Source organism: Salmo salar, chromosome 09 (assembly GCF_965601325.2).
Source record: "Salmo salar chromosome 09, fSalSal1, whole genome shotgun sequence".
In the NCBI taxonomy this organism is placed as follows: Eukaryota; Metazoa; Chordata; class Actinopteri; order Salmoniformes; family Salmonidae; genus Salmo; species Salmo salar.
In genome coordinates, this window is record NC_138299.1 from 34,514,612 (window position 1) to 34,538,081 (window position 23,470).

Genomic DNA, 23,470 nt, shown 5'->3' on the forward strand with positions numbered 1-23,470 from the left:
GGCTGGTGACATCTAGTGGAAGCAATAGGAAGTGCCAAAATATTCCTCAGCCCCTGTGTTTTTCAATGGGATAGGTTTAAAGGTAATACAACACATCAGGTATCCACTTCCTGTCAGAAAATGTCTCAGGGTTTTGCCTGCCAAATGAGTTCTGTTATACTCACAGACACCATTCAAACAGTTTTAGAAACTTTAGGGTGTTTTCTATCCATATATAGTAAGTATATGCATATTCTAGTTACTGGGTAGGATTAGTAACCAGATTAAATCGGGTACATTTTTTTTATCCAGCCGTGCAAATACTGCCCCCTAGCCCTAACAGGTTAACTGACTTGCCTAGTTAAATAAAGGTTACACACACACACACACCACACTGTCACTGTGTCCGTTACCATCTTGTCCAGCTGTGTATGTAACATTTCACGTAAACCCTGTTTCTTGTCTGCATCGAAGTAGTGGTCCTTGTACATAGCATCGAGCATGGTGGTGACACAGTAAAGAGAGAATGCCACCGAATCGCTTGTTCACAGCCTGTGTTGCCAGTTCTGTTGAGCAGGTGTTTCAATGCCATGACAGAGGTTATCACGTCTTCTGCAGACGAAGTTCATGAGTTTATTTCTCCAGTCAGTTCGAATGGAGCTAGGAATGTGTTAATGTTTCCAAGTATCAAACATGTTCTCAAATGCCATTGAAATGGCAGCAGTGGTATGACAACCAGCACATTCATGAGCATGAAATAAGACTTTTCTCAGTACGAAATCCTCGGCGTCCCACTGTGCTGTCAGACTCGGCATGCTCATGGGGCTGATATCGCTGGTCCAAACGTCAGTCGTGAAGCTAATAGCAGTGATGCTACTACTGTGTAACTCCGGTAGGGCAACATCTGAAAAATAGCGCACTTGGTAACGCTAGTGTGTACCGGTGCTCGAAAAGTCGCGAAAGCGAACATCACCCACGACAGAATGGTTGATTTGAGAAGGGCAATGAATCCCATTATCTTGACGTTAATGGATTTCGCCTTTGAGTTGTCTCGCTGAAATTGTATTACTCTTTCAAATGACTGTTCGACTTGTTGACTGCTCGATCTACACAGCAGACGTTGTGGGCTAGGTTAGGAATGCTGTGTTGCATGTGTAGAGCAAAATTTTACGTGATGTCATTACTTTATGTACCTACGTTATATAGGTATGCACGTCAGCTTTGACATCGGTTTTGCACATCGGCGTTAAACTAGACATCGAGCCGATGTTAACACTTTTGGCTAATGTTGTCTGATTCTGATATCTTCACCAATATATCATGCATCCCTAGTTTGATTCCATTAATGACAGGCCGTCGTTTGGCATCCATCCTGCCCTACGTCGACTCACCTAAAAAAAAAAAAAAACATGTCAATGGTTGAATCATTCTTGACTGTAAGGTGATTTATGGGTTCAAATAAATTATTTAAAATGTGTGTCCAGAGTACAGCAGTGACAGTGAGGACCTGGCTGTTATGGACCCCTCCTGTAAGATGACTCCAGTGAAACACTCAATGTCTAAAGGAAGCCTGAAGTTGGTCTCTCCTAACAGTAAGGAGTTAGAGAAGGACAAGCACAAACACAAGCAGTCCTCCTTCCCCTCCCCTCGCACATACAAGTGGACCTTCCAGCTCAGTAAGTAGAACTTATCACTAATCAGGGGTGTATTCACTATAGAACCAAACACGGAGGGACCTACCTGAATTTATCCAGTAGGAACTATGTATTAATGATTATATCCCTGTTTATCACACTGAGCTCAGGTGTTGAAGAATAACAATAGCATCCGGTTTCCCAGACAGACAGCCTAGTCCTGGACAAAAATCCCCTTCAATGTAGAGTTTCCATTGTTTTTATAACTATGCTTAATCTGTATCCGGGAAACCGTGCCTGGGGTTTGGATTTTAGCTTTCATTCTGTGAATATTCTTAAATGTAATATTATATTTACTGTGATAAATGAAATGGCTTCGAAAGCACGCATAGCTTTATAGCTGAATGGTCAAAGTATCTACAGTTGAAGTCTGAAGTTTACATACACTTAGGTTGGAGTCATTAAAACTCGTTTTTCAACCACTCCACAAATTTCTTGTTAACAAACTATAGTTTTGGCAAGTTGGTTAGGACATGTACTTTGCATGACGCAAGTAATTTTTCAACAATTGTTTACAGACAGATTAATTCACTGTATCACAATTCCAGTGGGTCAGAAGTTTACATACACTAAGTTGACTGTGCCTTTAAACAGCTTGGAAAATTCCAGAAAATGATGACATAGCCTATCAGAATACCTGTGGATGTATTTCAAGGCCTACCTTCAAACTCAGTGCCCCTTTTCTTGACATCATGGAAAAATCAAAAGAAATCAGCCAAGACCTCAGAAAAAAAATTGTAGACCTCCACAACTGGTTCATCCTTGGGAGCAATTTCCAAATGCCTGAAGGTACCACGTTCATCTGTACAAACAATAGTACACAAGTATAAACACCATGGGACCACGCAGCCGTCATACCGCTCAGGAAGGAGACGCGTTCTGTCTCCTAGAGACGAATGTACTTTGATGCGAAAAGTGCAAATCAATCCCAGAACAACAGCAAAGGACCCTGTGAAGTTGCTGGAGGAAACGGGTACAAAAGTATCTATATCCACAGTAAAATGAAACAGCCAAGCACAACATCCAAAATGGAGAACAATGGAGCAGGTAAGTCACATGGTTTGATTTAGTAATGCACCGATATGACATTTTTAGCCAATACTGATATCCGATACTGATATCGACATAACCTGAAAGGCTGCTCTGCAAGGAAGAAGCCACTGCTCCAAAACCGCCATAAAAAAAGCCAGACTACGGTTTGAAACTGCACATGGGGACAATGATCGTAGTTTTTGGAGAAATGTCCTCTGGTCTGATGAAACAAAAATAGAACTGTTTGGCCATAATGACCATCGTTATGTTTGGAGGAAAAAGGGTTAGCCTTGCAAGCCGAAGAACACCATCCCAACCATGAAGCACGGGGGTGGCAGCATCATGTTGTGGGGGTGATTTGCTGCAGGAGGGACTGGTCCACTTCACAAAATAGATGGCATCATGAGACAGGAAAATTATGTGTATATATTGAAGCAACATCTCAAGACATCAGTCAGGAAGTTAAAGCTTGGTCGCAAATGGGTCTTCCAAATGGACAATGACCCCAAGCATACTTCCAAAGTTGTGGCAAAATGGCTTAAGGACAACAAAGTCAAGGTATTTGAGTGGCCATCACAAAGCCCTGACCTCAATCCCATAGAAAATGTGTGGATTTGTGGGCAGAACTGAAAAGGTGTGTGTGTGTGTGTGTGTGTGCGAGCAAGGAGGCCTAAAAACCTGACTGTTACACCAGCTCTGTCAGGAGGAATGGGCCAAAATTCACCCAACTTATTGTGGGAAGCTTGTGGAAGGCTACCTGAAACTTTTGACCCAAGTTAAACAATTTAAAGGCAATGCTACCAAAAACGAATTGAGTATATGTAAACTTCTGACCCACTGGGAATGTGATGAAAGAAATCAAAGCTGAAATAAATAATTATTTATATTATTCTGACATTTCACATTCTTAAAACAAAGTGGTGATCCTAACTGACCTAAGACACTTTCACTTTTTCAATTTTTACTAGGATTAAATGTCAGGAATTGTGTAATACTTAGTTTAAATGTATTTGGCTAAGGTGTATGTAAACCTTCCGACTTCAACTGTATTTGTTCAGATGGTATGGTCTCAGACGATTACAATAAGAACTTTTGTGTCTCTCTGAGCAGATGAACTGGACAGCATGACAAGTGCTGAGAGGATTTCCTTCTTACAAGACAAACTACAGGATATAAGGAAGTATTACATGTCACTCAAGTCTGAAGTGGCCTCCATAGACAGGAGGCGGAAGAGGTTAAAGAAGAAAGAAAGAGAAGGTAGGATGGCTTTTCCTGTTCCATCCCAACTCAGACCCAATGTTACTCTTGTCCTCAGTCATGTTCCAGAGCAAACTGCTTGAATAGCTTTGTATTGAAATGCTTTTGTTTTTGAATGATTGCTTAATCAAATTTTGACATGCACTACAAAGTATTATTATATGCTTACAGCGGTCTAACCTGCTCTCTTCCCCCTCCTTTATTGTAATGGTATGCTTTGTTTCCATGGTCTCTTTGCTCACCACAATATTGTGCAGAGTATGAAAGATGGATACGGCTGTCTAACCTGCTCTCTCCCTCTCGCTCCCAGTGTCCCACACCACAGCTTCAACATCGTCTGGCTCGTCAGACACTGGGATGAGCCCTTCCTCTGCCTCACCGACTCAGAACACTGTGGTTGTCGAGTGCAGGTGATGACACGCCTTCTCCCCCACGGTTCCCATGACGACTACCCTTTCCCACCATCCCGCTGCCTCCCTGGAGACACGGTTGTGTCTGAAATGGCACCCTATTCCCTTTAAAGTGCAAATCTTTTGACCAGAAGCCAGTGTTAAATGACCAGAGGCCCTGGTCAAAAGTAGTCCACTATATAGGGCATAGAGGTGCCATTTCAGGCATACCCACGTACTGACACACCAGAGCCAGCGGCCAAAAGCACTCGACTGCCCCCCTCTGTCTCCTTTCACCCCCCCCATCCCTCCTACCGCATCCCATCCACCACTTGGCCACTCCCACTTCTTGCACTTCCCTGCCTTGTAGATATTGTGGTCCACCTACTGTAGTGTTGTCAGGAAATGGATTCTACATGAGTTGAATGTAAAGGAAACCACAAACCCCAGATACTCCTAGCCAAACCCCTTCACTCTCCATCCTTGAACAGTCCATGGCACTTTTCTTCTTCATACTCTGTCAGAAACAGATATAACCTCCTCTGGTTCCCCAAACAGGAGCAATCTAGATTCAGTAATGAATCAATGATGTCTATCAGCAGAACCAGACATACATTGTGTATGTAACCTACAATGTAAAGGGTCCCTACCCATGTTAATAATGGTCACTTAACCACCATGTTAATAATGGTCACTTAACCACCTTGGACATTGTTTGCAAAAAGGTCAATTATGTTCGCTTGCGCCATCAGAACTGCCAAAGTACACGTGTTACAGCAGATTGCCCTATTTTGGAAAAGTGGGACAAATTCAATTGCGAAAGGGAATGTAGTTTACTGAAAACTGCAGCCGTTGTCTTCCATTATTGCAGTGTGTTATCACAGATTAATTATGAAAACTATTTTTGGGTCTCTTTTTAAGAAAAGTAATAAAAAAATGATTAGAAAAAGGTTTATTACAGTGGAACACAGGAGAATGTTTTCAGTGGACTAATTTCCTTTGCGAGTGTATTGTCTTTTTATATGTAATTGCAGAGTTTTTATTTTAGTATGGAAAATTTCAAAAAGAATATATCACAACAGTGAAGTTATTTAATGAAAGATTTCTAGCCCTGAAATTTTGTGTAAAAAAGGTTTCTTGCATTGTTAAATATATTTATTCTGTCAGTGGACACATTTTAGTATTTTTTACAATATAGAGACACGAACCTTCCACAGTTTGGACAATGGGAAATTCTGATATTGAAAGAATGTTGTGTGCTCATCTAAAAGCAGACTTTGACTGTGATGTTTCAATTGGGTAGCTACTGTGCAGTACATGTTTCCCCCATTTTCAACAGGGCACTCAACTTTCTCAACATGTTTTTTTTTTCCCCCTAGATGGTTTTTGGGGAACACCGTAATTTGGTGGCCTTCACTTTGTTTCTTGGTACTTGTATTTGTTATAATTTAAAACATCTATTCTTATTTCGACATGAGTTCTGACCAATAAATAAAAGTTGCTTAAGGAATAAGTATGTAAAGCCCAGAGGTTTCTTATGATTGTTTTGTATATAGATCTTCCAAAACCATGAATTTGAAAAATACATTTGACAAACTGTAAAGAATGACTTATATAATTTTTTTTAAACCTCATCTTTGTACTGGTATATTAAAACTTTTTTTTATGTCAAGTTGGTAGAAACATTCACACACACACAGACTATATACTGACCCAGTGGGTTTCAGCATTAGTCTGAAACTAACCCTACAGAAGAGTGTCATGGAAGCATTCAGAACATTGATGTTTTTTATGCCTTTATGGACTTGTTTAAAACACACAGTACTTCCTTAAAACCTAAGTTTACCTACAGATTCCTGGATGAAGGAAAGAAGGTATTAAGATTACCTGAGCAAAGTCTTTGTATCTTAATGTAAAATAAGCAGAGCTCTTCATTTCTAATAAAGTTTTTAAATATATCCCTTGTGAATTACTGGTCATTTCAGAGACTGACGTGGACGGACACTCCGAGGGACGTTCTGCGTCCACCTCTGTTCTAACGCTTACTGTTATTTCCCCCAGACAAAATTAACACCTAGTCATTCTAGGGTTTTTCTTTCACTATTTTCTACATTGTAGAATAAGTTTAGACATCAAAACTGAAATAATGTCATCAAAAAAGTGTTAAATCAAAATATAGTATGAGATTCAAAGTAGCCACCCTTTGCCTTGACAGCTTTGCACTCTAAACCAGCTTTATGATGTGGTTAACTGGAATGCATTTCGATTAACAGGCGGGCCTTGTTAAGTTAATTTGTGGAATGTCTTTCCTTGTGTTTGAGCCGATCAGTTTTGACAAGGTAGGGGTGGTATATGGAAGAACAGCTCAAATAAGCAAAGAGAAATGACAGTCCATTACTTTAAGACATGAAGGTCTGTCAATGAGGAAAATTAAGAACTTTGATAGTTTCTTCAAGCGCTATGATGAAACTAGCTCGGAGGACTGCCACTTTGTGTGTATGGGATCATTTCAGCTTGTGGGACCAACACGTTGAGTTTATAGTTTTGTTCTGTACAGTTTAGCGGTCAAACAAAATAGGACATTATACAAATGGAAATTTACCAGTATACCCAGGTAATTCTATTTAATGAATGTTGCACAAGAGGGGACAGCTGGATGATGGTCAGTGTTTAGACATTTACTTACAAATATGGATTTTTATATGAAAAGGACAATTAACACTCCCAAGTTATTGCTAGTATCTTATTAATTCACATCATAGACAAAGAATACTTTACATACACTATAATAAACAAAAATTCACATTCTGCCTGGATCAAAACTCAGCATGATCTCATACATGATCAGGCTTTTCCTTGTGAGGGCTCATAACAGCCCTCTGGTTAGAAGTGTCCAAGCAGTCATCAGCCTGAGAAGTAGATGATGTAGGTTAGCCATCCACTGATTCACAAATAACAGCTTCATAGTGGTGTGTAGATCGTGTTGTGATCAGACTGGATGGGGGACTGCTGGTGTTATGTCCATATTTAAAGGGCGGTAGTTCTCTACCGTGGTCCCATTAAACCTGCTTTCTGTGCCAGGGCTTCGTTCTGCTGGATGTGGTACTCCTGGAAGCGCATGGAGATGCGCTGGGTCATCTTCAGGTACTTCTGTAGGCAGCTCTCTGAGCAGGTGGACTGAGGGGGAAACCAAGACAGTTCTATGACATCACATATTACACCTCTTCAAATATGGATGTCCACTGCAAAGGCTTCTACTCCAACTAAAGCTAACCTGGTAGAATGTTACTTTTAACATACAGGAACATTCAGTGATAACGTTTTGTTGAGGAGGAATGATACCACATTGTGTCCTATTTTACCCAATACCTAACCTCATCCCCAGGCTTGATTGCTACAGAAAGAGAACCTTCTGGTGGATGAGATTATCCACTTCCTAGCCTCCAATTACGAGACAGGATTTGGAAGAATGGCCACAACTACTTACTTCTCAGACATGAGTATGGGAAAATCTCCATTACATTTCCTTGACACCTCGCCTCATTCTCAAAGCCCATTGGAGAAGGTCAGAGGGAAGTGAACTCTGACTTTCTCATTCAATGGGTTTTGCGAAGGAACTCTAGAAAACATCAAGGAAGTCAACCTACCTCCTCTGGCTTTACTTCTCTAGTGGTAAAATCCTTCACACAGTCCATGAAGCAGTTCTCTGAGTTTGTTGTAGGTGCCAAGAAATTCTTTGAACTGTGAACAGAAACAATATTTTATGAATGTGTTCATTTAACACTCAGATTAAATTGTGTATGAGAAGAATCCTCACGGTATACCTGTTTAATCTGGTCTGCTTCTGTTACCTGGGCAGCCATGGTGGTCAAATTCGAGATTTCTGTTGGATTAAAGTTACACACATGATGTAACTGATTGAATGACAGCCCTATCCATGTTATGTATGATGTACGTCCACTATAACTATTTTAGCATAGGGAGTACTGAATTACCAAGATAGCTATATATGACACCTGCCCATGCATTCATAGCAGCTGCATAGTTAAAGGCTTTTTGTAGTGTTGGCAAGCAAACTCAGTATGCAGCTAAAAGCTCCCAAGCTGATTTGGTAAGGTTCACAGGCTAACTATATAGCCCAGCAGATCCAGTTAAGCCTTTGAAAACACGACATACATTTAGATATCAAACTGTGTGCACAAAATGCATGAACAATCACCTTTTCTTCAACACAGCAACGAAGTCATTCACCCACCCAGGTTCCCGAAGGACATGTTGTGAAAAGGGGACTGCAGTGGATGAGGCTTGAAAGGTAACGTTACAGAATATTCTATAATCATTAGACATTGTTTTAAAAACATTTCTATAATGTTACAGATTTTATACGTTCGTGTGGATATGTATGACATTCAAAACCGAAAAATAATTTGTCTAAAATAACTGAAATGTCTAATTGTGGATATAGTGTTACTGCATAAAAACTCCGGTGAGGCACGAAGTAATGTCTCAGTACCTCATTCTAGTGTTTATCGCTAGCCCCCCTTTTATTCCAATATAAATATAAACCGCACTTGTTTAGCATTATTTTATTCATTACTGCTTATATTGTTTTTTTATTAACTTTCTCATCCGTGGTTGTTTAATTATCATTATTTTTGTTGTTTAATGCTTATTTGGGGGTTTTGGGTTAACGTTCTGAGCCGTGGAGTCCCTATCATGCACAGCAGATGGAGATATTTCACGAACGATATCATGTCCTTGACCGGAAGTTACTGTTGTAAGCAGCAGCTGCTGTGTTTTCATATTGTCTCATAGTAGCTAACAGTAGAATCTATGTTATATTTCTCGATTCTGACTTCAGGTTGTATTCATTTCCCAACGATTGTTTAAAATCGCACTGGTCTAGCAACTTCTTATTTGGTTTGCTGTGCTGTTCTTTCATCCTTTTAGAGGTGCCTACTAGCTAGCAATTTAACGTCAACAAACAATTGTCTTGCGGGAAGTAAAACATGTTAAGATAAAATCAAATTTTATTTGTCACGTGCCGAATACAACTGTTACGGACTAAAAGGGGAACCCAGACGCGAGCCTGCCAGACGAGCTAAATGGAGCACCAGCTGTTCTGGATGACTGTGTGATAATGCTCTCTGTAGCTGATGTGAGCATGACCTTTTAAACAGGTCAACATTCACAAAGCCATGGTGCCAGATGGATTACAAGGATGTGTACTCAAAGCATGCGCGGACCAACTGGCAAGTGTCTTCACTGACATTTTCAACCTCTCCCTGGCTGACTCTGTAATACCAACATGTTTCAAGCAGACCACCATAGTCCCTGTGCCCAAGGAAGCGAAGGTAACCTGCCTAAATGATTACCGTCAGTAGCCATGAAGTGCTTTGAAAGGCTGGTCATGGCTCACATCAATAGCATCCTCCCGGATACCCTAGACCCACTCCAATTCGCATACCGCCCCAACAGAGCCACAGATGACACAATCTCAATCACACTCCACGCTGCTTTTTCCCACCTGGACAAAAATAACACCTATGTGAGAATGCTGTAGACTGTCTCATTGTTGTCAGTGATCAGGCCTACCACTGTTGTATCATCAGCAAACATAATGATGGTGTTGGATTTGTGCTTGGCCACGCAGTCGTGGGTGAACAGGGAGTACAGGAGGGGACTAAGCATGCACCCCTGGGGGGCCCCTATGTTGAGGATCAGCGTGGCAGATGTTGTTGCCTACCCTTACCACCTGGGGGCGGCCCATCAGGAAGTCCAGGATCCAGTTGCAGAGTGTTGTGTTTAGTCCCAGGGTCCATAGTTTAGTGATGAGCTTTGTGGCCTCTGGTGTTGAATGCTGAGCTGTAGTCAATGAACAGCATTCTCACGTAGGTGTTCCTTTTGTCCGGATGGGAAAGGGCAGTGTGGAGTGCGATTGAAATTGCATCATCTGTGAATCTGTTGGGGCGGTATGCAAATTGAAGTGGGTCTAGGGTTTCTGGGATGATGGTGTTGATTTGAACCATTACCATCCTTTCAAAGCACTTCATGGCTCCTGGGCGGCAGTCATTTAGGCAGTTTACCTTCATTTTCTTGGGCACAGGGACTATGGTGGTCTGCTTGAAAAATGTAGGTATTTCAGACTCGGTCAGGGAGAGGTCTAAAATGTCAGTGAAGACACTTGCCAGTTAGTCAATGCATGATCTGAGTACATGTCCTGGGAATCCGTCTGGCCCCTCAGCCCTGTGCATGTTGACCTGTTTGAAGGTTTTGCTCACATCGGCTACGGATAGCGTGATCACACAGTCGTCCGGAACAGCTGGTGCTCTCATGCATGCTTCAGTGTTGCTTGCCTCAAAGTGAGCATAAAGGCATTTAGCTTGTCTGATAGGCTCACGTCACTGGGCAGCTCGCGGCTGGGTTTCCCTTTGTAGTCCATAATAGTTTGCAAGCCCTGCCACATCTGACGAGCATAAGAGCCGGTGTATTAGGATTTAATCTTAGTCCTGTATTGATGTTTTCTTCTGTTTGATGGTTCATCTGAGGGCATAGCGGGATTTCTTATAAGCGTCCGGATTAGTGTCCCGCTCCTTGAAAGCGGCAGCTCTAGCCTTTAGCTCGGTGGGGATGTTGCTTGTAATCCATGGCTTCTGGTTGGGATATGTGCATACGGTCACTGTGGGGACAACGTCGTCGATGCACTTATTGACGAAGCCGGTGACAGAGGTGGTGTACTCCTCAATGCCATTGGATGAATCCCGGAATATATTCCAGTCTGTGCTAGCAAAACAGTCCTGTAGCGTAGCATCTGCATCATCTGACCACTGGTACCTCCTGCTTTAGGTACCTCCTGCTTTAGGGAGAGCTCTGTGTGTGGAGTAAAGGTGGTCTGGAGTTTTTTCCCCCTTCTGGTTGCACATGTGACATGCTGGTAGAAATTAGGTGAAACGGATTTAAGTTTGCCTGCATTAAAGTCCCTGGCCACTAGGAGCGCCACTTCTGGATGAGCATTTTCTTGTTTGATTATGGCCTTATACAGCTCGTTGAGTGCGGTCTTAGTACCAGCAAGTTGCAGAGAACGACTGCATTGTTTGTTTATCTAGCTATCTAACAACTTGCAAGGCAAGTATCACCCGGTCACGTTCATATTACCCACCTTGATGCTGCAGACTCTCCCACTGTGTTTCCAGCAACAGGTAGGCTACCCAGTTACCTTAGTCACTTGCTTTATTTAAACAAATTATGAGAATAGCCTTGACATCTGTCATTATTAAATAAAAAGTTTATCCTCATTGGTTAGTTACGATAAGATACTTTATTGTCAACTTTTGTGGAAACTACTTTTATAAGTTAGTTGTGGAAAAATGTATATTTGTCTGTCTCCCCTACGTTAGCTTCTCCAGAACCTTCCAGCAAGTGGAGGGAAGGAGGGAGTATGAGACCCCAGCTCCTCGCAGGTTCAACCCAAAGCCCACACTCTGGAACACCACTAAACTCCGGAACACCCAGAACACTACACAGCTGCACAGCTCCAGGACACAGAATACACCTCACACAGTGCAAGGTTAGTCATCAAAATGTCTTTGCATCTGATAAGTTGTCATGGTCTGGGTTTGAAATGGCACCCTGTTCCCCATATAGTGCCCTATTTTTGTGCAGAGCCCTATGGGCCTTGGTCAAAAGGAGTGCACTATGTTGGCCCTATAGGGAATATGATGCCATTTCGGATGTAGCCATGGATTTCCAACAGACGTAAGAGTCATTTTCACCACTCGGGGGCAGTAGTGTCACTCCAACCTACTGGTTCTGTAGGAAGCACAGGATTTTGCAGAAGGCTGGAGATTCTAAAAAGGAAGTGTTTATTCACACAAAACAATCTGAGAACACTGTTTAATAGGCTACAATGTCACTGTGTTTTTTCCTGTCCTTGTTGATTTTGGTGATTGCTATTTCCATTTGTCACTCCCTTGATGAGATGGAATACAAGACAAGCATGTTACTTTCAACCTCAGTTCTTTGAACTAATAACCATTTGCCTTCTGTACTCCTCTGTTTGGCAACCTCTCATTATCATTAGTCGCTTTATGTTGATGCAAACACGACAGATTTCCACTAGGCCATTTTCAACACATTATTGCAGTCAGGTCAACACACACCTGTCAGCATCTGCATTACAGAAAATATCTTCAAATGTTACCCACCAAATTGAAAACCTGCATTGTACAATGAGCCAGACTGCGTTGCATGCTAAACTAAGTCAAATGCATGTTTGGAATAATTGTCTGACAATATATAATTGGATTCATTACAAGTAGGCCTTTGGCTGGCTTATTAGCATGTTGTGTGATACAATGATCAACACATGCAATACATATAGCTCATGTTTTGGCGGCCAGTCAATTCTCCGTCTTGGTTTTGTCATAAACATACATAATGTCCCTGTGTTTGGCTCTGTTGGCCGAGCACCAAGACTGCTCTGAATTGTTACAATGGCTGCTGGGCCTCGCTCGATCTCCCTCTCGTCTCACTAGCCACAAGCTTCGGAATGCAGCCTCCTCCTGAACATTGGAGATCATAATTAGATCCATACAAAGCACCACTGACTATTTTAAAGCCCACATTTACTGTAAAGTAGGAAAATAATGGTAAAAGCTCACACACCGCACGGCATGAATATATCAACTCTGTACCGCTATTATATTATGCTGGCTGCCAATATCCATCCAGTTACATGGGAAAATTAGGTATGCTCCTCTCTTCTGGTGTAAAACTCAATTAAAGGTCCAAATGCAGCTGTTTTTATCTCAATATCAAATCATTTCTGGGTAATAATTAAGTACCTTACTGTGATTGTTTCAATTAAAATGGTCAATAATAAACAAAAATAGCTTCTTAGCAAATAGCAATTTCTCAAGCAAGAATTTTGCTAGGACTGTCTGAGAGTGGTCTGAGTGGGACAGGGGAAAAACAGAAAATTAGCTGTTATTGGCAGAGAGGTTTGGAACTCTCTTATTGGTCTAACTCATTTGCTGCCTGGTGATGTCACCAGGCAGTCCAAAACCCCATTCCACCAAAACGGGCAGAAATTTCAGGCGATCTTTAAAACAGCTCTTACACTAAATGGGCATTATCATAGTTTTTCCCATTATTAATCCAACCTCATAGTTTGGAAATATATATAAAACACAGGAACATCTATTTTGTTTACTGTACTGGGCCTTTAAGCATGAAACCATTCAGCTGAAACCATATGTCACTGGCTGGTGCACAGCTGTGCAAATAGACAGACAGACAGTGCCCTTCAGTGTTCAATAGAAGTACAATGGAGTTTAGTTAATTGATAACACCACCCTCTTGAAATACTTAGTGAAATAATGGTTGGCTTTTTAAAAAGGTAGAAAAAAATGTTTTTACTGATGTGGAGGAGATCCTTTATAAGAAACCTATTTGAAAAGCACCAGGTTTGAAGAAATTAGTTGTTATTGTTGATGTTTGACAACAACAGAAAGGCTGTAAGTACTACTATTCTATCCATTGATATTCAACCACAGGCCTAGGCTATTACTGGCTTGTCCTCCTCCTCCTTTGTCCTTGGTTGAACTGTAATTTGTGTGCAGGCAGCAGGCTACATGTTGGGTAGGAAATGTCACTGCCTGGTTCTCTGTTACACCCGTGTGAGAGCCTTGGACAATCTTCCCCTTGAATCTAATCGGCCTCCCTCTAGAATGGTGCTGCTCGCCAATCTCTCTCACACAAACATGCACACACACACCAATGTGGAATTGCTTTCTCAGGAATGGAGCTGTGCTGCTTAGTGACCATGGTGATGGATGTGTGGGCGAGAATGGAGTTAATTATGGCACAGAAAGCATCAGTTTGTGTGTCTGTGTATGGATCACTGAGTGTGTGTGTGTGGGGGGGGGGGGGGGGGGGGGGGGGGTTAATGCATTAGAGAGAGTTAATGCATTAGTCTTGTAAGATTGACTCGATACCCTTGCTTTGTTTGGCCAACTGACCAGTGTTACTAGATCAGCTTCCCGAAGCAATACAGCCAGCAATGCAGCCAGAGGGACACAACAGTGTTGATAAGGGAATGCACTGAATCAGTTACAGGCATTTGACATTTGTATCGAATAACTGTCTGTCCAATGTGTCCATATATTTTTATAATTGACTTGGTTGGGTCACAATATATGTTCATATAGTCCTCACAATTGATCATTACTTATTTTAGTTTGTTCAAGATGGACTTAAATGTTTATGAACTGTGAATGGCCGGGTACAGCAGTGATGTACTGTACAGATGTGGTGTGACTCTGGTTATTGTAATGATTAGTGTATGTTTAAAGGAGAAGGAGTACGTTATGCTATAAGATGTCTGAAGGGGCACCATTTTGTATCTGGTAGTACCTCTAAACCAGTTGTCATGGCAACCCTGCTATTTCTATTCCTCCTTGCACCTCTCGTTTTCTTTTTTTAGTTTTAACTCTACAGCTGCCAGACTGCGCTCACTTTGGGGATTGGCTATTTTTAGTCCTTGTCTTTGTTTCTCAACACATCATCAAACCATATGTGAAACAACCCATGCCCTGAATGATTCAGGCCACTTCATTTTATGATTCAGGTCACTTGGTCGCTGTCACTCACATTGTCTGTACAAAACAGAACACCATTTTTTACATTATGTAAACCCTTTTGGCATAATGACACTAGAAGATAATTGCAGATTGAGAAGACCAGGGTTATGTGTGAAGCGTCGTTTTTAGAATCTATTTATTTATTTTCAATATTTGGTCAATCTCACTATAGAAATCAGCAAACACAAGTGGGGACAGTTCCTTCGTCAATCATGATGACCATGGAATCTGATTTGGTACCCAGAGACCCATGGTATCTGATTTGGTACCCAGAGACCCATGGTATCTGATTTGGTACCTAGAGACCCATGGTATCTGATTTCTGTACGTAAATGTAGAGGGACTAGCTAGATGTAGCTGAATTCTGGCTCATGAATGCCTCATATTACCAATCTCACGTTGTAGTTGCCCTAGTCTTATTCTCATTATTGATTTAATGCTAAGGAATCTGACTGGAACACACTGCATTACATCTCCAAGTGTCCTCAACAAACAGTCGGGCGGTAATCTCCTATTTTTAAAATGTGATGTCATCAAGTATTTCATCATCAGTCATGACACACACAGAATCAGTCCCAGCCATAACAACACACACACACACACACGCACACACAGTTGGAGCATTCATTTGTCAGCCTGGACCTAATTCAGATGAATTACACGGCCTAATCGTCTCCTCTGAGGGGTCTTTCCTCTAAGCCTGTTACAGCGCCAGATCAAATGAGGTAATTGCCTCCCAAACGGCACCCCATCCCCTATATAATGCACTACTTTTGACGAGGGCCCATAGTGTACTACTTTTCACCACAGTTCTATGTAATGAATAGGCTGCCAATTGGGACACAGTCCAGGTAATTGCTTTTCTTGTCTGTATAAGAACACAGCAGCTTAACGGTGACTTCACCGGTGTCTGAATTTTGGAAAGCTTTTGTAGACTCATTGAACCAGCGGAAAACACATTTATGATAAGCAAAGGAAATTTGTTAATGTATTTGGTAACATCTACTTTCTTCCCTGTGACCCATTAATAAACTTAGTTTAGTTAGTTACCTTCAGCCAAATCCACCATTAGGTTTGAACACTTATCATTGATTGGACTCCGAGCTTCCATTACAGCCCATGAGATATAGGATTTAGAGTCATGTCTGGCCCCTGTATTATGAGGAAGTGTCTGTTGAACAAGATGAACAGGTACTGAACTAAAAAGTTAAGGAATTCCACTGTGTGGGAGCAATATATAGACCTATGCTCAATGTTGCTTTGTTTGAAATGAGTTGGCAGAATTCTTCCAGAGGTTTAGCAAGTATATTGCTTTGTTTATTTGTGTATTTACTCACATAGGGTTGAAAAGTACTGTGAACTTTCAATAAATTCCCAGGTTTTCCCAAAATCTCAGTTGGAGAATTCACGGAATTAGGAGGGCATAAGCAGGCAACCTGGATCCTCCAACCTGGATCCTCCAACCAGGATTTCTGGAAAACCAAGTAATTTATTGAAGTTCCCGTAATTTTGTAACCCTAGTCACACAACATCCCGCCATAATGACATTGTAATAGGCACTTGACTCTACTCCGAGTCATTATATTTATCGTGGTGGTGAATACAGTTTGTTTCCACAGCAACAATATATGTGATATTTTCCAGCTGTAAACAATGTCGTCATTAGGGTAAGCAGCTGTAAAAGTGGTTTGAAAATATCAGCAGACGTTGGACTTGGAAAAGACAACACAGGGCTGTAAAAACTGGGATGCAGGAGCATGTGAAAACTTCTTATGGCTTGAATCCAGTTAGCGAGATCGATATGACGACAGCCAGTGAAAGTGCATGGTGGCAAATTCAAAACAACAAAAATCTCATAATTAGAATTTCTCAAACATACAAGTATTATACACCATTTTAAAGATAAGATTCTCCTTAATCTAACCACAGTGTCTGATTTCAAAAAGGCTTTAATGGCGAAAGCAAAACATTAGGGACAGCACCTAAACAAGAAAAACCACACAGCCATTTTCCAAGCAAGGAGAGGCGTAAAAAAAAAACTGAAATACAGCTAAAATTAATTACTAACCTTTGATGATCTTCATCAGATGACACTCCCAGGAGTCAATGTTACAAAATACATGTATGTTTTGTTCGATAAAGTTCATATTTATATCCATAAACCCCATTTTTACATTGGCGCGTGATGTTCAGAAAATGTATTCCCACCAAAACTGCCGGTGAATGAGCACATCAATTTACAAAAATACTCATCATAAACGTTGATAAAATTTACAACAGTTATTGAAAGAATTATAGATATACTACTCCTTAATGCAACCGCTGTGTCAGATTTTAAAATAGCTTTTCGGCGAAAGCACATTTTTCAGTATTCTGAGTACAGAGCTCAGCCATCAAAGCAAGCTAGACAGTTACCCGCCAAGTTCTGGAGTCAACTAAACTCAGAATTAGTATTATAAATCTTCCCTTACCTTTGCTGATCTTCGTCGGAATGCACTCCCAGGACTCCTACTTCCACAAGAAATGTTATTTTTGTTCGAAATACTCCATATTAATGTCCAAATACCTCCGTTTTGTTCGTGCGTTCAGATCACTATCCAAAGGCATAACGCGTGAGCGTAAAACAAGAGACAAAAAGTCAAATAGTTCCATTACCGTTCGTAGAAACATGTCAAACGATGTTTACAATCAATCCTTAGGGTCTTTTTAACATAAAACGTCGATAATATTCCAATATTCCAATAGCGTATTCATTACAGAAGAAAAAGAAGGAGCGGCGCACCAAACGTGTTGACTGAGCTCCTATTCTCTGCCCAGTAACAGTAGACGGATGAAACAAGTTTCTAAAGGCTGTTGACAGCCAATGAAAGCCTTAGGAAGTGCAAAATGACCCCACAGACACTGTAGTTTGAACAGGGATTAGATAGAAGAACTACAAGTCACTTCCTGGTTGGATTTTTTTCTCAGGTTTTTGCCTGCCATATGAGTTCTGTTATACTCACAGACATCATTCAAACAGTTTTAGAAACTTCAGAGTGTTTTCTATCCAAATCTACTATTAATATGCATATCTTAGTTTCTGGGAGTGAGTAGCAGGCAGTTTACTCTGGGCACGTCAGTCATCCAAGCGACTCAATACTGACACCATCCATAAGAAGTTAAGAATACAATACCATTCAATTGATTTTCTTCCTACTTGTCCAACGTTGATTCAACATACCAGTAGTATATAGTAGTCATTGTTTTAGGAGAACGGTCTCTTCCCACTATGACCCATTTGACCTTTGACCAGAGGAAATGTTTATGCTGGACATCCTGCAGACTGACAGATTGACTGTCTGTTGTTGGAGTGCACCATCCATCTGTTTATTAAATTGTTTTCACTGAGCTGATGAAAAGATACTATGGCAAATTAACACCAACACACACGCACACTCTAACTCACTCACTCTACACACAAACACATTGTAATATTGTTGTATTGTACATTTGATATTGTAAATGTGTAATTGGAGTACTGTCTTGTATTATATTTGATGTAGGCTGTTTTGTTCTGATGTAATTGTTTAAATTATGTTTGGACCCCAGGAAGAGTAGCTGATACTAAACATTCCAATACATTGATGCCAATGACTAAATACAACCAGTATCATCCATCTGACTAGCTAGCTTAGAGAGAAAAGCCATTTGGATCCAACAATAAATATTGATACATTTGCTGTGTGACACATCTTCAAGCTAGAACATGAACACACAATGTAGCATAGCAAAATCTCTACAGAAGAGATTGTGATGAAAATGGAATAAGAAACCCAGGAGGCTCTGTGAAGCAATCAGCTCATTGTGTGATCTGAATGACTGTGTCCCTGTGTGGAATACTGAGAGAGAGGGAGATATAAAGTGCTGATCTGAGCTGAGGCAGGTGGCTGATTGCTGGTGTTTCTCTCTGTCTCTGCAGGAAACTTCTGGAGGCCATCCCTAACAACAGCAGCAGCTTGGCAGCCAGAGGTGTGCAGCAGCAGTTTTCTTAGGGTTGCCATAGCAACACCACCGATGGCAACCTGCAAACAGTGCAATCCAGGTAAGAGGGAGAAGAAAAAAAATGTTTGTCATGTTTTCACGATTTGAAAACATAATTGGCTATCTTTTGTCTATTTGACTATTTCCTCCTCCCAAACAAAAACATGCATCTGTACCATACCTGAGGCATTGTGCACTTTAAAAAGAGCTGTATGATACTTATTCTTAATGTTTAGTCAATAAATATTTGACTTATTTTATACATTGTAATATGTACAGTGCCTTCAGAAAGTTTTCACATCCCTTGACTTTTTAATTGATCAGATAGAGATGTATTGTCACTGGCCTACACACAATACCCCATAATGTCAAAGTGGAATAATGTTTTTCAAAAGAAATTGAAATGAATTAAAAATGAAAAGCTGAAATGTCTTGAGTCAATAAGTATTGAAGCCTTTTGTTCTGGCAAGCCTAAAAGTTGCATGGACTCTGTGTGCAATTATAGTGTTTTAACATGATTTTATAATGACCCCCTCATCTCTGTACCCCACACATGCAATTATCTGTAAGGTCCCTCAGTCAAGCAGTGAATTTCAAGCACAGATTCAACCACAAAGACCAGGGAGGTTTTCCAATGCCTCGCAAAGTACGCCACCTATTGGTAGATGAAGAAGAACTCAGACATTGAATATCCCTTTGTGCATGTTGAAGTTATGGGTGTAATTAATAATTACACGTTATTAATTACACCCAGTCACTACAAAGATACAGCCGTCCTTCCTATCACAGTTAGAGGAAGGACACCGCTCAGAGATTTCACCATGAGGCCAATGGTGACTATAAAACAGTTAGAGTTTAATGGCTGTGATAGGAGAAAACTGAGGATGGATCAACAACATTGTAGTTACTCCACAATACTAACCTAATTGACAGAGTGAAATGAAGGAAGCCTGTACAGAATACAAATATTCCAAAACATGCATCCTGTTATCAACAATGCACTAAAGTAACACTGCAAAAAATGCAGCAAAGCAATACACTTTTTGTCCTGAATACACTGTGTTATGTTTGGGACAAATCCAATACTCTTCCTGGGGTCCAGCAAAAATGAAGGCAGTTATAAAAGTATTTTTTAACATGATAATACATTCATAACAGATTTAACAAGTGTGTGCCCATGGGACTCTATAGTCGTGGCCAAAAGTTTTGAGAATTACACAAATATTAATTTTCACATTATTTGCTGCTTCAGTATCTTTAGATATTTTTGTCAGATGTTACTATGGAATACTGAAGTATAATTACAAGCATTTCATAAGCGTTAAAGGCTTTTATTGACAATTACATGAAGTTGATGCAAAGAGTCAATATTTGCACTGTTGACCCTTCTTTTTCAAGACCTCTGCAATCCGCCCTGGCATGCTGTCAATTAACTTCTGGGCCACATCCTGACTGATGGCAGCACATTCTTGCATAATCAATGCTTGGAGTTTGTCAGAATTTGTGGGTTTTTGTTTGGATTAAGGTCTGGGGAGTTTCCTGGCCATGGACCCAAAATATTGATGTTTTGTTCCCCGAGCCACTTAGTTATCACTTTTGCCTTATGGCAAGGTGCTCCATCATGCTGGAAAAGGCATTGTTTGTCACCAAACTGTTCCTGGATGGTTGGGAGAAGTTGCTCTCGGAGGATGTGTTGGTACCATTCTTTATACATGGCTGTGTTCTTAGGCAAAATTGTGAGTGAGCCCACTCCCTTGGCTGAGAAGCAACCCCACACATGTATGGTCTCAGGATGCTTTACTGTTGGCATGACACAGGACTGATGATAGCGCTCACCTTGTCTTCTCCGGACAAGCTTTTTTCCGGATGCCGCAAACAATCGGAAAGGGGATTCATCAGAGAAAATGACTTTACCCTAGTCCTCAGCAGTCCATTCCCTGTACCTTTTGTAGAATATCAGTCTGTCCCTGATGTTTTTCCTGGAGAGAAGTGGCTTCTTTGCTGCCCTTCTTGACACCAGGCCATCCTCCAAAAGTCTTCGCCTCACTGTGCGTGCAGATGCACTCACACCTGCCTGCTGCCATTCCTGAGCAAGCTCTGTACTGGTGGTGCCCCGATCCCGCAGCTGAATCAACTTTAGGAGACGGTCCTGGCGCTTGCTGGACTTTCTTGGGCGCCCTGAAGCCTTCTTCACAACAATTGAACCGCTCTCCTTGAAGTTCTTGATGATTCGATAAATGGTTGATTTAGGTGCAATCTTACTGACAGCAATATCCTTGCTTGTGAAGCCCTTTTTGTGCAAAGCAATGATGACGGCACATGTTTCCTTGCAGGTAACCATGTTTGACAGAGGAAGAACAATGATTCCAAGCACCATCCTCCTTTTGAAGCTTCCAGTCTGTTATTCGAACTTAATCAGCATGACAGAGTGATCTCCAGCCTTGTCCTCGTCAACACTCACACCTGTGTTAACAAGAGAATCACTGACATGATGTCAGCTGGTCCTTTTGTGCCAGGGTTGAAATGCAGTGGAAATGTTTTTGGGGGATTCAGTTCATTTGCATGGCAAAGAGGGACTTTGCAATTCATCTGATCACTCTTCATAACATTCTGGAGTATATGCAAATTGCCATCATACAAACTGAGGCAGCAGACTTTGAAAATTAATATTTGTGTCATTCTCAAAACTTTTGACCACGACTGTACTCTACTACCACATATCTATAACACAAAATCCATCTGCACATGTGTGTATGTTACCGTGTGTTTGTATGCATGTGTCTATGTTTGTGTTGCTTCAGTAGGTGCCTCTTATTTGTTTTGTTTTAAACAACGACAGTGATAGCTTGGCAAAATCAAGTGGTAATGAGTTCCAGAACATAGGCCCTCTATAGTATATTGAGAATTTGTTTTTCTTCAAAAACTATTTTACAGCCACATATGAATTCCCTAACTACGCAACAAGAAGCAGACAACAGCTACATCACCCATATTCAAGAACGAGGGTAACAGGTGATTTAAAGTGCAGTAAACAAGCAACTTGAAAATAATGAATTTGATAAATACTCAGGCGTCCGCATTGAAAAGTGGTGCTGAATGGTCTCTAAAACCAGCAGATGATATTATTCTTACAGAGCGTCTCTGTAGGCGATAGATTGATAGTAGTTTGGTATGGTGTGTGTGTGCTGGCCCATATAATGTTACAGTAACGGATGAATGGGATATTCATTGTGTAGTAGAGACTGAGAGCAGTGCCTCTGTTTAGGAGATATCTAATTTTGCCAAGTATCCCCGTATTTTTGGCAATCTTAAAGGTTATTGTCTTTGTGTGGTTTCCATGACAATTCATCATTAATCAGAACACCAAGAAAGCGTGTTGTACAGCCCTGATCAATGGGTATATTATCAATATGGACCACTATATAATCTGTATTGTATTTTATTTTCTTTGGACCAAATAATAAAACATTTTTTATATTTTTATTCAGTGACAATTTGTTCATTTTAAACCACTGAGATATTACATAGTTCATCATTAACAACATCAATAAGGTACTTACATTTTTTATCATCGTATCTGGGAGAGCACTTTAAATGCATTGGGCAAATCATTTATATAAATCATAAATAATAGTGGTCCAAGAATTGATCCCTGAGGCAAGCTGGAGACCAAAGCAGTCACGCCCAGTTTCAAGTTTTTGTAATAAAATATGAGGATCAACAGTATCAACTGCTTTTGAGAGATCCAAAAAAATACCTAATGTATGATGTTTGCGGTTATTTGCCTTATGTATTTTGTCAATTAAGTAAGTAACCGCCAGTTAGGCAGTGAGATTTTCTGAAGCCATTGTTAAGCTATTTGATGAATCTGTTATATGCAAGCTTCTCTAACATGTTTGAGCTAGCTGGAAAAATTGAAATTGGTCTGTAATGTGTACAGTTTGCTGGATCTTTTAGCTTTATAAATTGGAACAATTTTGACCGTTTTCAGTTCATAGGGCTCAATGCCCTTAATAAATTATAGATTTAAAATGTGGGGAAGAGGTGTGATAATGAAATCAACCACGTCTTTAGCTAGCTTAGCATCCAATCTGTTGTGACCAGAGGCAGTGTTTTTCAGAGATAATAAGATGTCACATACCTCATTACAGGACAAGGGTGAATTGAAACTTGCTAGAATGGGACAGATTCATAAATTGGGGTGGACTTTCATCAGTCACAGGAATTTTGTCTGCCAAAATAGGCTCTGTGAAAAACAGATTAAACTTGTGTGCTGTCTTTTTTTGGATCAGAAGTAAGTGATCCTTCGACTAGGAATTCATTGGGGAGGGATTTGGGTTTCATCTTTTTATTGAGGATTTCATTAATAGTGCTCTCATATTGTTCTTGTCCTTTGAGAGTTTACTGTCATAGTATACTTTTTATGGTTGTTTTAATAATTTGATTTAGTTTGTTTCTA

General features: G+C 40.6%; 1 protein-coding gene, 1 long non-coding RNA gene and 1 pseudogene across 7 annotated transcripts in view; 2 read left to right on the plus strand and 1 right to left on the minus strand.

Annotated features, from left to right (window-relative positions):
- Positions 1 to 6,309, plus strand: part of LOC106611238 (AT-rich interactive domain-containing protein 4A) — a 61,584-nt gene extending 55,275 nt beyond the window's left edge. For all 5 annotated transcript variants that reach the window (XM_082955740.1, XM_014211236.3, XM_082955741.1 and 2 more), the window contains 3 exons: positions 1,464 to 1,655; positions 3,816 to 3,962; positions 4,273 to 6,309. In XM_082955740.1, the coding sequence (XP_082811866.1) occupies positions 1,464 to 1,655; positions 3,816 to 3,962; positions 4,273 to 4,376 (443 nt within the window). In that variant the 3' untranslated portion in view covers positions 4,377 to 6,309. The remainder of the gene's footprint in view (positions 1 to 1,463; positions 1,656 to 3,815; positions 3,963 to 4,272) is intronic.
- A 635-nt stretch (positions 6,310 to 6,944) lies between these two features.
- Positions 6,945 to 9,259, minus strand: LOC106611241 (mitochondrial import inner membrane translocase subunit Tim9-like; annotated as a pseudogene). The gene is made up of 4 exons (XR_014378679.1): positions 8,571 to 9,259; positions 8,176 to 8,234; positions 7,999 to 8,092; positions 6,945 to 7,528 (listed from the first exon to the last, which is right to left on the minus strand). The product of XR_014378679.1 is annotated as a mitochondrial import inner membrane translocase subunit Tim9-like (transcript).
- Positions 9,260 to 10,553: 1,294 nt separating this feature from the next.
- Positions 10,554 to 22,494, plus strand: LOC123744619 (uncharacterized). Its single transcript, XR_006770992.2, has 3 exons — positions 10,554 to 11,550; positions 11,749 to 11,918; positions 18,950 to 22,494. It is a non-coding gene; the product is annotated as an uncharacterized LOC123744619 (long non-coding RNA).
- Positions 22,495 to 23,470: the final 976 nt, after the last annotated feature.